At 44.6% G+C, this 18,772-nt stretch overlaps 1 protein-coding gene across 1 annotated transcript in view; it reads right to left on the reverse strand.

Annotated features, from left to right (window-relative positions):
* Nucleotides 1-2,589: 2,589 nt before the first annotated feature.
* The window catches only part of EXOC4 (exocyst complex component 4), a 396,906-nt gene continuing 380,723 nt past the window's right edge, over nt 2,590-18,772 (reverse strand). Inside the window, exon 18 of the mRNA XM_068953333.1 lies at nt 2,590-3,963. Within this exon, the coding sequence (XP_068809434.1) occupies nt 3,726-3,963 (238 nt within the window). The 3' untranslated portion in view covers nt 2,590-3,725. The remainder of the gene's footprint in view (nt 3,964-18,772) is intronic.

An 18,772-nucleotide genomic window follows, 5' to 3' on the forward strand; every position in this document is an offset into this window, starting at 1 on the left:
GAGTTTGTGTGACTGGCTTCCACAGGTGTCTGTAGGTTGGGATGGAGAAAGAGCTACCAGAAAACAAAAGGCTGAAGAAAAGTAAATGCTGAGAAAGCAGTGTGTGAAAGTTTCTCAAGGGCTGATAAGCTCAGGGGCCCAGTGGTTCTGTTGAATCCACAAGAACTGATAAACACAGGACACCCAGAGCCGCTCGAATCTGTGCAAGACCATGAGTGCACGCTAGCATCAACAACGGGCTGTGTGATTTGGACCATACCCAGCAGCTTGGTGGCTGCTAAATGGAGAAGATGACTATCGGCTTATATTGATGCCCAATGAAACAACACATCCTTGGAAGGACTTTCCAAACCCCTACTTAGAAACCACTGGTGTGTCAGTACTAACCTCTACTTCCAACCATCTTTGGGGTTGGCCTCCCAACTGTGGCTCCAAATGGATAATTGTGAGTGAATAAGCACGCGTGTGAACTATGCGAGAGGATAAGCCAACATGTTGTCTGAATAGTTATTTACTATTAAATATAACAGCTTGATTCTACTAATAATAACAACTTAATGAACAAAAGATGTCCCCAGAACATTGGTTGTGATCTGCATCTTCCCCCTACCCACTCGATCCTCTATTTGCAAACGGGAATTTGCAACAAATGCCAACACACCAGGCAGACCTCCTGCGAGGGAACTCATTTGTTGCAGGCAGGCTTGGGGCCAAAATAGCCCCTCATTGCTCATATTGTCCAGGTGTGTTACAGCAAGTGGGTTGCTACCCTGCCATTAGTGCTATCTGGAAATGCATGCAGAGTGGGAAACATGCTGGGAGCTGGTTTAGCAAACAAAGCATGACTGTACACTACAGAGGACGGGCCTGCTGACTGTTTAGAGCTCTCTGTTGGAAAGCAGCACAGTTGCTGATCTGAAAAAGACACACAACTGGGTGCATTGCCTAAATACGAGCTATCTGGAGACCTCTACCCTTCAAAAACATTACCTCCACTGTGTACGTTATACCTCTGAACCACCTATTTGCAAGAAAGCACGGTGCATTCAAACACAACCATTCAGGGAAAACAAAATCAGTAACGATTTGCTAGGGCTAATGAGGATTATTTTTGGCAGCATCTTCTTGTGATGCAGTGAGAAAGCCTGTGCAGAATATGCCAACAGGTGGCTAAGTAAGGTGCTCGTGGTCTGGATTCCTACAAACCACATGCTCAGGCATTTTTCCGTGGCCTCAGGCAAACATCACTCCCTTTTCGCTCTTAGTCTGACCACTGAAAAATATACAGAGAATAATATTAGTTTTCCATGTAAAGGTTTGGAAACGATTGAGCGTCAAAGAGCTTGAGGAGAGAGATGCCAGCTAGTTATATGCTACTGTTACCCCAATTGCAAAACCTTTTCTTTCCTCTACACCAAGGTAAGTTCCTGCATGTCACTGCCCTTTCTCTCTCATGGCCATGGAGATGTGTTTGTGCATGCAGTCCAGCAAATTCCTTATTACATCTCAGGACACAGCACACTGCAGATCTGTGGTGTGATGGACAGTGGGAGGTGCAGTTCAAAGAAGAATCTTTAAAATAACTTGTTCTAGAAGAAAAGACAGTCCTGAGATTGAAATTTTATTGATTTCATGCAATGTGTCATGGCACCCACCAGCACAGCTGCTCAGTGGGCGGAAAACATGGACTGCAAAGCTTGAGATTAGCCATGTAAAGACGAGGCAGAGCCTCAGATCATTAAGTAATTGTTTTAAGGACAAAAAGAATCAAAAATAGTCTGCCTTTAGCCCACACTAGCCCAGTTTGAATTCAAAGATCCTCACACATCACCTCTATACCTCAATAAATCTAAATCACTGTCTTCCATGTACCAAGCACTTTCTTTTCCATCCTCCCATCTCTGGATAAGGGAACAGCCTGCCTTAACGGCATCCTGGCTGCAGTGCATCTCGGATACCAGGGCAGGTGACTCGCAGGTGTGACCCTGGCAACCTCCTGTATCATCATACACCTTACTGTGACAGCGCTCTCCAGTCTCACCCATGTTGCTCTGTCACTGCTTTTTTCCCACTGCCAAAGGACTTGATGAGCGAGGAGCTCCTCTTTAGGGAGAGAGCTTCAGTGTACGAGGTAAGGCCTAGGATTTAGAGCTGCTAGATATCTGAGCATACTACTTCAAAAGACCTTAGATGGACACAAATAGGAAGTAGAAGGAACTTGGCTTATTTAGCTTAAAGGTTGAAGGGGGATAAACATAATGTCTGCAAATATAACAGGGAAGAGAAGGAACTATTGTAGTTAATGACCAATACTTGCAGAGAAAAACTAGGTTCATAAATAAAATCAGACTTGAAGTCAGATTCTTAACAACTAGAACTACCGGGTTCTGCTTTCAATATGGAGGCTGAGAAGTTTCTTGCCCAGTTGGCCTGTGGTAGGTGCTTAGATTGAAGGATTCAGAAGATCACTTCCATTCTGATGTAACGGCAGAGGACACCATATGAGTTTGGACCTGGAAGGGAATCTTTTCAAGTGACAAAAATACCATGAGAGTAACAATTCTCAAAAATAACACAAGAGCCTTTGAGGAGTCTTCAAGCATTCTTTAATTCTGCAGTTTCAAGATTGATGCACAAGCAGTTGTACAGATCAGAGAGAACCTATCTTAGGATATGAAACCCAGCTGGGTTAGCAGTTTACCCTAAAAATGTAAGTCAGTGCAGCGTATTCTTGATTTTGAGGGTTGGCATAAACTCATCAGCCTCAGTGAACAGTCAAGGCAGGGCCGAAATGAGGACTGAAGCAGCGGTGATGAGCTTGCCTCACACTGCAGAGCTGGGATCTGCTCTCCTACTGCCCTCCTTGATCATTAGTGCTGAGCTACATTAGCCCATGTATTCTTCCAGTACATCTAATGACAATTAGGATTAGTATCTTTTGAGCTGGGGAAGGCTCAAAAGATATATTCAGAAAAACAGAATTAAGTTCTGCTATTGTATTTGCAATTTTTACATCTACCATCATCCAGCACAGTATGAGCTAGAGAACTGATGCCATACAGCTCTGTCATAGTGAAAAAAACAGAAGTGGCAACAAATGGTCCCATGTTACCTGCTACTATGTGAACTGGTTTATCACTATCCAAAGGACTGAACAACTAGATCTCTTTACAGTGGAAACAGCAGAAAAATAAATGCACCTACAACTGTCACCGAGAATAGTACTGGCAGAGCTGAAACAGGCTTCCCATGCAACACCACCATTGAAACAGCCTCAAAACCATCAAGGTACCAATGGATCTGCACTTGAGAATCACGGTGCCTTTTACTTTAGTGTGGTTTGAACTTCCGCTGAAGACCTTGGACTAACCCAGTACGAATTCTTCTCTTTACCCGGCCCGCCAGAGACAGCAGCTCGCCTCAAATCTCAAGGCAAAACAGCAGCAGCAGAGCAAAGCCAAACACCCCACCCCATCGCCACCAGGATGACGGTTCCTCCTGCAATGCCATCACTCTTGGGAGAACATGTCAAGGAAGCATTGCATGATTACACATTGAAACCCCCAAAACAACCCCGAAATCAAATCCCAGATGGCACTTCCCTTCCCGCTAGTATGCCACCGAGAAGATACGTGCTTTTGCCATTAACTATAACAGAAATGCTGAGCCTAGGACCTGCAGCCTGACGGCTCCTGCTGCTTGGTAAAGACAAGCGATGGAGCAGATTACACAGTGGTGATTTTCTTGTCCTTGGTGGCCTGTTTGATAGCAGCTTGCTCACAAATGATCTCTTTCAGCCGCTGCAGCCTCATGTTCTGGGTGGTTTGGTCTCCGACACCAGTCTGGCTCCGGTGCAGTAAGTTCAGGGCATAGATGTATTCCAGCTCTGTGTACTTCACCCCTTGATCCACCACGAGGTTTAAGAGCTCGTCGGCTGTGTTGTAGAGCATCTCATAATACTGCCTGAAAAGCAAGCAAACAAAACAAACCACTCTGGTGAGTACCGGTGCTTGAGGCTCCAGCCCCTCATTTCCGTACAATATTATCAACTATTACCTTTTATTCAGCAGTGGCATGAACCGAGAATGCTGTGTCAGGCGCTGTACAAGGAGAGCATGAAGATATGGTACACTCTCCCTGCTCTCCCCACTCCTCCACACTCGGCTAAAACACAGACTACAGGGAACTGAGGGATCCTCTTCCCTAGTAGCTAGTGTCAGCCAAGATGTTACCGCTAGGTAACCAACATGTAGATGGCACTACATGAACAAATACAGATATATGCATGGGATAATGTGCAGGTGTTTATCTAGTCATTCAGCTCGTAAGGACAGGAGTCTTCAGGAAAGAAAAGCGGTCAAACGGTTAAGGGGAGCAGAGCTTTGTCCTCAACAAACCCCTCTTGCAGAGAGATGCTAACATGAAGCATGGAAGAGCTCCAAGCCCAAAACTCCAGAGACAGCCAACGCTACTGAAACACATGCTGTCTGAGAGAAAAATACGAAATAACGTAAAATAAAATTTGAGCCAGGGGCCTAGGTGCCTCTTTTAATAAGTAAAAAATCATCTGAGGTGATAGCATAATAAAGAGGCTGCAGAACAGGCTGGTTTAAATTAATGCTAAGTGGCAGGAGTGAACGGATGCATTTCCAAGGAAGGGAATTTAAACGACGACTTAATACAAGAGGAGGTGTACTACTGGGCCAGGGAAGGAGTGGGGCAATTCACAGAATCACAGAATTGTTTAGGTTGGAAGGGACCTCTGGAGACCATCTAGTCCAACCTCCCTGCTCAAGCAGGGTCACCTAGAGCATATTGCCCAGGATCACATCCAGACGGGTTTTGAAAATCTCCAGCGAAGGAGACTCCACTACCTCTCTGGGCAACCTGGTCCAATGCTCTGTCACCCTCACAGTGAAGAAGTTTTTTCTCAGGTTCAGGTGGAACTTCCTGTGGTTCAGTTTGTGCCTGTTGCCTCTCGTCCTGTTGCTGGGCACCACAGAGAAGAGTCTGGCCCCATCCTCTTGACACCCTCCCTTCAGATACTTGTACACATTGATGAGATCCCCTCTTGGTCTTCTCTTCTCCAGGCTGAACAGGCCCAGTTCTCTTAGCCTTTCTTCAGAGGAGAGATGCTCCAGTCCCCTACTCATCTTGGTAGCCCTCCGCTGGACTCTCTCCAGGAGTGCCATGTCTCTCTTGTACTGGGGAGCCCAGAACTGGACACAGTACTCCAGGTGAGGCCTCACCAGGGCTGAGTAGAGGGGCAGGATCACCTCCCTCCACCTGCGGGCAACACTCTGCCTCATGTAGCCCAGGATCCCACCGGCCTTCTTGGCCACAAGGGCACACTGCTGGCTCATGCTTAACTTGTCCACCAGCACTCCCAGGTCCTTCTCGGCAGAGCTGCTTTCCAGCAGGTCAACCCCCAGCCTGTACTGATGTATGACGTTATTCCTCTATGGAGGCAGGACCCTGCGCTTGCCTTTGCTGAGCTTCAGGAGGTTCCTCTCTGCTCATCTCTCCAGCCTGTCCAGCTCCTTCTGAATGGCAGCACAGTCTTCTGGTGTGTCAGCCACTCCTCCCAGTTTAGTATCAGCAGCAAACTTGCTGAGGGGGCACTCTGTCCCTTCCTCCAGGTCATGCATGAAGACATTGAACAAGCCTGGACCCAGGACTGACCCCTGGGGGACACCGCTAGCTACAGGCCTCCAACTAGACTCTGCGTTGCTGATCACAACTCTCTGAGCTCTGCCATCCATCCAGTTCTTAATCTACCTCACTGTCTACTCATCCAGCCACACTTCCGGAGCTTGCTTATGAGGATGTTGTGGAAGACAGTGTCAAAAGCCTTGTTGAAGTCCAGGGAGACAACATCCACTGCTCTCCCCTCATCTACCCAGCCAGTTGTCCCATCCTAGAAGGCTATCAGATTGGTCAAGCATGATTTCCCTTGGGTGAATCCATGCTGACTACTCCTGATCACCTTCTTGTCCTCCAGATGCTTAGTGAGGACCTTCAGGAAGAGCTGTTCCATCACCTTTCCTGGGATGGAGGTGAGGCTGACAGGCCTGTAGTTTCCTGGCTCCTCCTTCTTACCCTTTTGGAAGACTGGAATTCTGAGAGCTGCCAATCCAGCCTCCACAGAAAAAAATGGGTGGTGACTGGACTTGGGACCGGATTCTTCACCCTGGCTCCCCACACCAGGTAGAAGAGATAAAGTTACCAATAGCTGCTGAGGTCCTCCGAGATTTTTTTCTCCCTCTCCTTTCTTCACAGTACTTTATTCAGTTTGAAACCAAAGGGGAAGAGCAGGACGACTCTTGGAAAAGCACTGTGTAGGGGTCAGGCTGCAGAAGGGGAATCCAGACTCCGGTGCCCTGTATATAGCACTTTTGTGGATTCTTGGCAAGGCCTTCACAATTCGTACAACTGTGCTCTGTGCCTCAGCTTCCCCATCTGTACCAAGAAGGAAGATCTTGTATCAAGGGTCTCTGGTTTGGAGAACAGCAAGATAGAGTGTCCCGTCTAGAGGGAGCCGTGAAAAATTAATGCTTTACAAAGGTCCTTTAGGCAGAGGAGCTTTGTAAAGCTGGTTCTCAAAGCTGGGCAGACCCTTCACGGTCGGGGATAACGGGAAGGCTCTCACATCCTGCTCTACTGCAGTATGTAAGCAGTGAAGCTTGGCTGTGGGTTTAAGTCTGTTTAATGGTATCAAATAAAGTGTTAGGCTGGAAAGCACCCCTTTTTCTAGAGGAACTGATTAGCTTTCTAACTTCACACAGATGTTACAGAATCTTATGAAGACACAAGCGTGTGAACAGCTCAGACAAGGAGAAATTAAAAGATCCCTATCTGTTTGCATGCATCACATGCCAGCAAGGGCTCGTTTCAGCCAAGTACGGTAACTTCCAACACTTCCTTGGCTGCAGAGCAAGGCAAGGCAGAGATGGGCCAGAGGAGCCAAAGAGAAGGTCCATGCATCTCTCCCACAGCCTCCTCTAAGAGGACAAGGGCAGACTGAAATCTAATCCTTAGGTCTTGGTGGAATAAATTATTTAAAATCCATGAGCAGGGGCTCCACAAAGAGTTATAACCTCCCTCTCTGTCTCTGTTCTTTGAATGCATTAAAATAGCAATCAGGGCAAACAGGGGAAAGTTGCACGTTAAATTCCTCCTGTTCATTAGTCTCCAAGGTCTGGTGTAACTGTACCTTTCCACAGCATCCAGCATGCCAACAAACTGCAAATCACTGCACCAATGACCGTAACCAGCTGTGGCAAAACTACACATTTGGAGTGGCTCAAGTCTCATGTGCCAGCTTGGCCAGGCTACTGTGCTTCGGAGCTCTGCGTTTTTATCTCCTCTGTGTCCTTCAAGGCAACATCTGCTGCTGTGATCTGAGAACTTGCTCTTGCGGTTCAAAGCCTGCACCAACAGGGGCTAGGTAGAGGGAGGGCACTCCAGAATCATCAGTTCAGTGGACAAGGACTGACGGGATTTGGGTGAGCAGTCAGGAAAGAAGGGAGCGTGCATGTAGACACAGAAGGCAGAAGAAACAAATAAAAAGTAGCTTTTGGGAAGAAATGATAAGCTGAAAAACCAAATAAGCTGTTAGGCTCCACGCATTTGAGATGCAGGCTGTGGAACTCCTGTAGCTTAAGGGCTGGAGGACCAGCTCACCAGCTAAGCTTCACGGCTGTCGTAGGCAGCCCTAGGGCAGTTTAAGATGGGTCTCTGGTACAAGGACAACTGCTGCCCTCAGAAGCGATGCCCAAATGAGGCAGGCAGCTGTCTCGGTGAGAACATTTCCCTTGACAAAGAAAAGAAACCCACTCAGGTTGCCTGAAAACAAGCTTGCTAATGGCCATTCAATAGCACTTTCGATCTGAGAGAACCCCCAAATGCCCTGACTTGCTACATGGTAAGAAGAGGATTCAAGATTGTTTGAACAGCTCAGTAGGCAGGTAGGATGAGGAGACCTTACAACACCCTGCTATTTGCAGAAGGCATTCGGGCGATCCCTACAAGCTTTGCAGCTATAAGCTTTCCATCAGCTTTGGGTAACACCGAGTCACCCTGCTTCACCTACTGATTTCAGGTACTGCGCCTATGATGGGAACCCAACAGCATGCTTCATGGACAAGCTTAGTCCCCTAGAAGCTACTGCGCCAACACGTGACATCATATGATGTACTGCTGTACTCCCCTCAGAGTTTACATCTCTTGCTTTTTTACACTGCAACGCTGATGGTGCTGAGTGAGGCCGGTGTTTCACACAGAGTTTGAAAATACGCAATGTAGCTCAGAAAAAAAGCATTTTGCAAGGCTGATCTCGTCCCGTGGAAAGCCACGGCACTGACTCTTTTTTATAAAAAGTGATGCTTTGAAAAAAACCTCACTAGGAGAAGCTAAGAAGCTTAGGGAGCATATTTCTCCCTAGTGCATTCAGGCAGTGGGAGACTAAACCAAACCTCATCGCCAATCGCCGCAACAGATTTATCAGTGTAACTGCTAACGATGCTAACACTGCAATCCCAGCAGACTTGCAAAACCCCTGCACTCTCCTGAGACACACATGGATAACTCCCAGCAAAGCTCTCAAACAGAAAAACACGGCTTAGCTCAGGAGCACATCACAGCAAAGGCCTCTGTATCTAAACCACTTTCTGCCATGCTGATGGATACGTTTTTCTTTTCATCTTGGCTCCTCTTGCAGGTAGGCACATAAGACACAAAAAATAGCCGGTCTCATGCAGTTCAAGAAGCAGCAATGCAGTGGCAGGCAACAGGCATTGCACAGACTCAGACCTGTCCTCTTTGATAACACTGGCACTACTACAATCTCTCTCCCAGCCAGACAGCAGATCTTTTCCTTCAGCTAATGCAGTTAAGGGAACGTCTAGTCAAAGGCAGGGACTGATAAAGTCCTGTGGTTCAGTGCTCTAAAGATAGGTCTCTTGAGTTTTAATTTCAGCTTCCCTTTTTGGCCATAATTAAGCCTTGTAACCTTTATGCTTGAACTTGGCAGAGGTAATACTTGTATCCGGGATGCTGCAGAAACTGAGATCCCAGATTTGAGTGGCAGCTACCTACCAGCGGGCTCTATAGCATCGTTCTGGCACCTTGATGTGTGGCATGTTAACTGAACCCCAGAGTTTCCAGAAGCTGCTGTTAGCCTCAGTGGTTTAGAAGATTAGAGCACTTATAAAGATGCTTCAGTGCACAGTCAGAAATCTAATATTAGGTTAACTTGAGAGTATTGGCAATAGCTCAAATATAGTTATACACACAATGTGGAGAAAAAAACCGTAAAGTTGCCAAGGCAAACACTTACATTTAGGAAACATTGCTCACCTTTAGAGAATTTATGCTGAGCTGATGTGAAAGGAGATTTTTACCTTGGCCAAATGCCAAAAACCTTTTGGCTGGGTTTTCAACAGAGTAGCAAAGGGCATATCTTGGACAGGGCAATCTCCCTCTGAGAGAGGGCAAGTCTCTGCTCCAAGGCATGGGACTCTTGACCTTCCCAAGGTGACAGACCATGTTAACACAAGAAAGAGCAAGAATACATCCCTCCTACTTCTATCTTCCCACGGTCACATTTTGAGAAATGCAAGAACTGTTGTAAGTGAAATGTTCCTAATTATTTCCTCTTGAGGCAGATATTAAAAACTCGGAAAATTTCAAACATCAGCAAAATTAAACAGTGTGCTTCGGGTACAAAACCCACAACCTGAGGTTGTAGCTGTGCTACCAGTTTTGCCCATAATATGACAAAACAGTATCCTGTTCCTCCAAGATAAGTGTCCTTTAGAAAGCTTTCCAGAATATTTCCACCCCTGCCCAGACTCCATACTTTAATTTTCCCTTGCAGCATGGGGCCATGAGGGAGAAGAGACAACCTGCCCACACCCCCTTTGGTCGTCTTGCCATCTGACTCTGCATCTCAACTGCTTAAATGACATTTAGGTGCCTCATTCTGGGCATGTCCATGACTCTCCTCCAGATTCCTCCCTGTTCCTTCCGGCTGGCTCTGTGATGATGAAGTGCAAGGACTGGCCAGCCGTCAGTGGGCCTCCAGGTGACCAAGCTAACTTTACATCCCTTTTCTGAGATGCTAAAACTGCTCTCCTTATAGCACTGACCAACTATCAGTTAAGCTCAGCAGTGCAAGACTCTCTTTACCCCGCGTCCTTACAGCTGTCTTCCTTTTTAGCCTGTCCCAAATCATGGGTTACTGCAGAAGAAAAAACACAGGATTCACCTGTCACCCTGTTCAGGATCAGATTATTTTTTAATTAAAAATTTCCCATGAAATAAAAAAAGAGGAGAGCGAGTGAGACCACGAGCGAGCAAGAGGTATGCATTTTTAATTGAGTACAATTAAAAAACTGCTGCTTTGGCATGGCATTGCCTTTGGCCAAACTCTATTTGCATGAGTGATTATTCACTCCATTACGAAGTCTGCTCAACTTTGCCTCCCTTGTCTTTGAAAGTATTAATAAATATTGATCAGACGCACTCCTGTTTGCCTTTGCCCAAGCAGCTCTGATGGACTCATCTTCTGATGTTATCAAATAATGAAATATGAAAGAGTGAGTGGGATGAGCCTCTTGTTCTGTGGTTTTTTATTTAGGCTCTTCATTTTACTTTCAGAAGTGTATTTGTCCCTGCCATTATAAATGCTCTTTTGATTATCAGGAGGAGGCTGAGAAAAGCAAGTTGGGAAGGGGTGGAGGAAGAAATAAATGGATGACAGGTGAGGGAGATCTCTCTTCAGTGAAGTGCTGGCAAACTGCTTTGGTTTCTAATCTTGAGATTTAAAACCAGGGAGAAGAATTAATATTTATCAAAAGTTGATTCTATCATCTGACAAACAGGTTAATAAATAATAATAGAGGATTAGCGTACCTAACCAAAAAACAAAGCTTGCTTCCCAGCCCTTCAGTCTGTTTCCATGCGGGTGCAGCTAAGCACACGTAAGCTGATTAATCCTAAACAGACTGTCAGCACTGCCTGAGCTTTAAGATCCTCTCAACTCTCAGTGGTGAGACGTCTGGGGTAAGAAGAGAATGGATCAAAGCTGATCTCACAAATCTCTGCTCACCTGACAATGAAGCCAAGAAAGCCGCTGATGGGAACACGGCGGTTTGGGTGACTCAGCTCATCAGGGAAGTACTCGTGCTGTTGGTGTTTGTATGCTTACCTGCATAGTTTTTATTTATTTATATTGTGTTGAAAAGTGTAAAAGGCTTGATAAGTTGATCTGGTATGGCAGATCTTATACATATAAACACGATGCAAGTTCTTACAGAGACCCTCTCCTGCTTTCCTATAGAAATACCAGCAACTGCTGTTTTACAAGGGTAAGGAAACATGAATTGACTCTGAGGCTTTGGCTCTTTCGGACTGTAAAAGCTTGGCCAGACCCTCCATTTACACTCAGCTTCAGGGCTGATGGCCCTGTTTTGGGAGGGTGAGGACTGAAGGACCGACGTAGGTATCCAAAGACGAAGAGAAGATGATGCCATAAGGGAAATTCTCATTCTCCTGTTAATACAGGAGGCTAAACTAGTTTTGATTGCTCACATGACAAAGATTCACTCTTTTTTTTTTTTCTTTTTTCATTCACTGCTACAATTTTCATGCATGGGATTAGTCTTTCTCTCACTTCCTGGTGGTCAACCAACCTAGACAACTATGACCTGTTCTTCTGACTAAGTGCAATGCGATCGAGTCCAAAGTTTCTGAACTATCCCTTGAATTATTAGGGCAGGCTTCTGAGGACAAAAACATGCCTTGGAGCAAATGATGCCTAATCCAAAGCCCAAAGACAACTGAACTCTTTCTGCTGACTTCGGCAGGCTGTTAACTGGCCCATGAATGGGCTCTGCAGTCATATGAAGAACATCTTTGTAGTAAGAGAAAATTTGGGAGGATAAATATCAGAGGTGGAAGTGGTTCCAGGTCAAAGAAAACATCCTCATTGGCAAATCAAAACAGAAGAAGCCAATTAACACATACAATTGTTTTTTTAATAATGGCAGTTTCAAAACAAAATATCAAGTTGCCAGCAATAAAACTTGACGCAACCCATTTCACAAGGATGTGCTTTCAGAGCATATCAAAATATCAAAAAATTGTGGTCTCTTGAACTCTATCCTTGGAGAAAGAGAAAAAAATGAAGAGGCTTTCTCACTTAGAAAAAACCTCTGAAAAGGTAATCAGGATGAGACAAGCTCCTCTGAGGGCTATTAATACCATTCTCCATTTAAATGCTAATGCTCACCTATAACCCAGGACCTGCACACAAAAAAGTTTTTTCAAAAGACGGTCAGGTGAATTCAAAATTAAATTCTGATTTCCCTGAGAATGATTTGATCTCTTCTTAAGAGAAGGACTTTCCAATGAATACTGTGATGTTTCAGAGCAAGGGATCTCACTTTAGTTATTCATACATTATATAGATGGATGCCTAGCAAAGACAGAGGCATAGATTCACATGGCAAGAACTCAGATGTGAGGGATGACTTATCCAAAGGGAATAAAAGAAAGTATCGCTTGCCTTATCTCCCTCCCTTTTTGGAGATTAGGGAGCCACTTTCACAATACCCCAAAATCTCTTAGGTACTCCAATAAGAAAGAAAAAGATTAAGCATGAAGCACTTAGCAGCTAAATCTAGGCAAAGAAGCCCCACAAGACACAGGAATGAACAGGCAGGTGAAGAGGAAAAAAGACGAGAGTTGCAGTTATAAAAGTCACTCAATTATGATACATGCAGACCTTGGTGGAAACACTACGTTTAAATTTGTGGAGGAGGTGAGTGAGTGCAGACAGGATAGATATGAGAAGAAAGGAGCAATCTTCAATTCCTGTAACATAGCCAAAATGGATTTTCAGAACTAACCTGAATGAGGAGAAGAAAAGCCAGAAAATGGACCCCATGGCACTATTCTGTCTGTGGAGCATGAGGGGCTGAGCTGGGAAAGGGAAAGCAATGAGGACAGTGCCGAGCCAGGGCATGGGAGATGGAGCAGGAGAGAGTCCTAGGATGTAAGATTTTGCAAGCCAAGTTTTCGAAACTGGAAATACCTAGCAAAGGAAAATCCATAGAAACCAACAATCACTGTAATTTCTACACCTCATAAAGACTGCAATGATGTTTGCATACATTCGTCAGTGATCAGCATTTTAAAGCGAGCAAGAGTCTACAAGTACGAATTCTGGTTCTTCTTCCCTCCTGGGAGCTAACGATAACAATACAGAAACTAGGGATGGAACGTACCTGCTGTATCATATATTCACTCAACAACCCCTGCCCTTAAGCTGCGTTCTTCAAGTGTTGCATGCAATTACAGCACTAACACATACCAGACAATATATCATTACCCTCAGGAGACTATTCCACTGGGGAATGTAAATCCTGATCATCATTTTTACAATTTCTTTGTTGGTTTTTAATTAACCTGGACCAGTTCTGGGGACAAAAACAATGACGTTCGTTCTCTGCCTCCAGGAGAACTCAAAGTGCTTTGGGGGAATTCACACAGGTTTAGGTGTCTACGTTACAGATGTTATGGCTGTGCTTGTCAACCTCAGCTCCTTTAACAATGCACTACAACGCGTGGCACAATGCAGTGCAGGAAACGCGGCCGACTGTGAGCTGCGTTCCTGCAGGACAAGGGTGTCGAGAACATAAGAAGTATGCACTTAAGAAGCTAACATATGCAAACATCTGAGATGTGAAATGGTTTGCTAAAGACAATAAAATGCAAAAGGAAGAAATAAAAGTGAATTTACAATATGATGACACTTGGCACTCCTGCGGTACCTCTGCAAATCACAGCCTACAATAAACACACGAATCAAGGCTGTGATGTAAGGATACCATTAGCTTTTTTTTTTTACAGCCAGAAGAACTGAGACACAAACTAAGTAATTTGCCCAAGGTGAAAAACAGAGATGGGAAGTCCTGGCACCTTGATCAGTCCTTTACCCTCTTCTGGGACACTGACTCCAGAGCGCAGATCTCTGAACAGGGTGTAGAGCCAGGCAGGAAATCTCGTTTTATTTATTTAGGAGGGTAAAAAGTAAGCTCTGCTACAAAGGACAATCATTTGTCTTTTAAAACATAAAACACGCAGGCGTTGACTGAATCTCGGAGTAGAAAGCACCATAGGCAAATCAGCTCACTTACATCTTGGCTTCTATACGATGATTTAGCAGCTTCGTTTTAATGGCTATTTTTGGAAAACAAAACAAAACAAAACAAAACAAAACACCTTTGGGTGCAGCTTTGCCCGTATCTCTGAAGCACTTGGTTTCCTCTCTATTCCTACTCTATATGTAAAACATAGATGATAGAACACCAGTAAAACCCTGAGAAAATTAGTGAAGGAAAAGGTAAGATCAGTGCAGAACCTAACTGTACTCTTCCTAAAGACCTCTGTTTTACTCTCTCCTCCTTTGCACCCTGACACCTGCTCAGCCCTGCCCTAACTATATATATATGTTTTAAATACTTCCGTCTTATTTCCCTTTGCCTCTTCCTGTGGTTCATCACTCATGACTCGGACAATTTTGCCTCGCTGGGAACGTGTGACAAACGGGGAATCTCTCTCTGAGCATCAGTGTCATCGCGGAGGGGAACACCGCTCTTCCCATCTCGTTTTAAAAAACCATTCCACGAACGACTGCAGCCACCCTTGGACTGCGCAACGAAACACAGTAATTACACGGCTTTTCAAAGGAAGGATAAATCCATTAATACCCATTAAAGAATTTTTCAGAAACAATGTCTGAGACACTCCTTGTAGCTCCACACTGGCTGACATAATGAAGGACAGAATTTTGTGTTCTCCAAATGGAACTTTATAGGGTATTAAATGAGCACCCTCAGCACTTATCTAAATCTTTAATTAGTTCTATAATATACTGATGATATCAAGGCTAATTAAATTTATACAGATAAAGAGCAATGAAATTCTAACCAAGTGAGCTGGAAAGTACATATTAAATAGTAAATTTAATGGTTCAAGCAGATAAGTGCAATTTTATATAAAAAAATTAAATTCAATTTACATGTTGCATTAAAATTGATTTTGAGGGTGCAAATGATTGGAAAAAATCTTTTTAATATATCAGTAGAAGTGCTAATCCGTCCTGTTTAAATATCAGTTATTAATGCCAGCATTTGCAAATAAGCCACACACATTTGCATTTTTACAGCATATAGTAAAAAGAAAAAATTATCTAAACCATATGCCATGGTTTATAAAGAATATTAAACAATTTTTCCCCTTGCCTCATGCATAAATGAGAGGAGATGTGGAAATGAATGTAGCCTTAAAGAAGAGAGAGTCAGCAGTTTGATGGAAAGCACTGCGAAGACTGCTCCAGTCAGCAAATAATAATACAATTTTAGCTACCCTTTGGGAACTACAATTACCATGGCAAAACCCCAGCCTTATTTAGGATCAAGTGGTTTGGAACTGTATACAGAAGCCTGTCACTGTAAGCGGGGAGATGCGCAGTGGTGCACGTTCACTGGTTTTTAATAAAACCAGACAGGACTGTTTGGTAGTTACTGAGGGGTGAAGGACACATCCTATTGGATCTGCTTGCTAATGGGCAGCCCGAGCACAACAGGCAGCAACATGTGAACTGCCACAGGAAATGGTTAGGTCCATCAAATCAGTGTCTACCTGTAGTACAAGGTGGTCAGGATTTGACCCTTCACGGGAGGTTTGAGCTGCTAACTGGAGTCAGGCAAACTCCAAAAATTCGTGAAACTCCCAGTTTATAGTTTGATTCCCACTGTCTTGGATTCATTTGGTTTGAATATTCCAGGGGCTTGAAAAATTAGGAAAAAGAGCTTTTGTTGCCCTGTTGACACCAAAATTGGCGCGTTATCATCTGTTTGTCGGACAAGTTGCCGTTTCTCCTGGAGGATCGCTTTCTTGGATTCACCTGCCTCATGGCGGTATCGTTTCTTCTCCTGGCACCACAGTCCGTTGTCATTACCCTGTGCCAGTCTAGAAACCTCTGAGATTGAGGAAGTGTCCTCCAGACCCCACTGGAGGACTGCACACTTGCTGAACACTGCACACAGGCCTAACAAAACCAGGACCAAAACAAAGCCAGGTAGCAGCCTCAAGTGCTCCCCCTGAATCATCAGCAAGGGGATTGTCTGCAATGATCTCCTGGCTGTGGATGTACAAGAAGTGGAGTGAAGTAACGTGCACCTAAAACAGCCATGACAAAGGGAGAATCAATGAAATACTAGGAGTTGGATAAAACCTTCCTCTCTGAGGCTATGCAGAAGTTGCATATCTAGTCTAGATATGATATATAGTCTAGACAGATATATAGAAGACTTGAGAGGTGATCTGATCAACGTGAATAAGTATCTGAAGGGGGAGTGTCAAGAGGATGAGGCCAGCCTCTTCTCCGTGGTGCCCAGCGACAGGACAAGAGGCAACGGGCAGAAACTGAACCACAGGAAGTTCCACCTAAACCTGAGAAAAAAATTCTTGCCTGTGAGGGTGACAGAGCATTACAACAGGTTGCCCAGAGAGGTGGTGGAGTCTCCTTCCCTGGAGATATTCAAAACCCGCCTGGACGTGATCCTGGGCAATGTGCTCTAGAGGTCCCTGCTTGAGCAGGGAGGTTGGACTAGATGATCTCCAGAGGTCCCTTCCAACCTCAACCATTCTGTGATTCTGCAATAGTCTAGTCTACTGTAACCACCTAGAGTCTCTCTGAAGTCAATGAAGAGCAACAGGCAACCCCAGAAGACAATTCTTTCTGCACTAAAATAGGTGGCTAATATAAGTGGGATGTATTGCCCTACAGAGGACGGTTATCACAAAGCAAGCCAGGAACTGGCATGAATCAAATGCCAAACTTGTCAATGGCTAAAAGTAGGGGACTTGAGTGTGGACCTCAGGGTCTCCTGGATGAAGGAGTTAAGGGCTTTGTTCAGCTTTGACTAACCGACTAACCAGAATATGTTGGTTTAACACCCTGGAAATTTTCTAGGGCCTCACAGGAAGTGATGGTGACTGCGAAGATTTGGGAGAGAGAAGCTGGCTGTGCATATCCCAACAATTCCTAGTCAGATTTCCAGCCAACGCAAAACATGCAAAAGCAATGCCTTGTTCCAGTAATAGTGGAGGAACACAGGACTGGAAGGAGCCTTTGCAATTCACACACAATCCAGTCTCCTAGGCAAACATGTCAGTATAAGACTGTTAGTAACTTTAATCAAACTCCCTCTGAAGACTAGTTCAACTTTTGGCTCCTATGATTCCTCAGGGAAAGTTATTTCAGAACCACAGTCTGCCAAACCTTCCCAGCTTTAACACCCTTCTCCAAGCATCCTCTGTTGGCCACTGGCCAAATGAAAGTTCCATCACACCTAGTATGCCGCCGGTTCACAATACTTCTGATGCTTAGAAACCTTCAGTTTGGCAAGCTAGATGTATTTATGGCAAGCTGATACTCATTCACTCATCTAGAGCAATAACTCTAGTTTAAATTGTTTAAAAATTCTAAGGTATCTGCAGCAGCTAATGTATTTACAAAGAGAAGCCATAGCCTCCCTGAAATAGTGTTTTAGTAGGCTAAGCAAGAAGGTCACTTTTAATGGACCCTTTTAAACTATCCTGTTCCTGAAAGGAAGAACAGTCACCTAAGCCAGAGCAAGCACCGAGGCTGCTGTGCGCAGTACAGTTGCGGTCTCCTCTGGCCATTCCTGGTGAAATTTTAGCTTCAACGCTCTCAACTTTTTCAACCAACAGATCTATACTACAATATCTTCTGCAAAACAGCACAAACCCTTAGCACTCGTTATCAAAGCATTACCAAGGCAATGTCAGTGATGTGCCGTTCAGTGTGGTTCAACGGACCAGCTTTGGGCCACTTACCATGGCCTCACGGATCACAGGATAAGACCACAGCCCTAGATGTGGTTTCTACCTTGATCCTCCACAGCACAAAAAAGCAAGGCCTGATATCTTACTGATGAAGTGTCTAGGAGCTGCAGTCCTTTGCTCAGCGATCCTTAGAAACAAGGTCAGTCCACACAGAGTGAAGGGAGACTCCTAGCGCTTTTTCTAAACTGACAGAGTACTTCACGGGCATCAAAACGAAGGAAGTCCCTCTGAACCACTATTTTCATCTCATTCTAGGAAAACATCCTCTAACTCCACAAAACTTCCACATTATCTGCCAAGAACTATTGTGTGAGAACTGAACCTGTAGTTTTTTGTACCAATTTATTAACCTTCTTTCTCAATTCCCATGGATGCTTCTCAAGACACTTCAGAAAACATAAAGTACTAACCTTCTCCGTATTCTCAAATGACTGCTTTATGGCTGAGAAAATGAAAGTCCACTAAGATTATGGAGTTAGGCTGAAGTCCTTTGTGTGCGCAACCGGATGAAATACAACCCAGTAAAAGCCATCTCTGTGCTGTCACTCACCGTACTACATGAGTAACCTCCCAGGACCAGCTTCCCCACTGGTTTCAACCTTTGAACTCCCTCCAGAGACAAAAAGCACAAGTAAAGGGAGAACAGATTTCACACAGAGCACCAAACAGTTAACAGATGGCAAAAGATTACAATAGTTTACCAAGCTGCATTAGGCTTATGAAAACAATCTAGAGCATGAAGGCACTGTAACTTATCAGTAAAGATATATTTTACACATTGCATCTTCTTCATAGTACAAAGCTGTACTTCATAAAAGCAGGGAACTTGCTA

Source organism: Struthio camelus, chromosome 1 (assembly GCF_040807025.1).
Source record: "Struthio camelus isolate bStrCam1 chromosome 1, bStrCam1.hap1, whole genome shotgun sequence".
Lineage (NCBI taxonomy): Eukaryota > Metazoa > Chordata > Aves > Struthioniformes > Struthionidae > Struthio > Struthio camelus.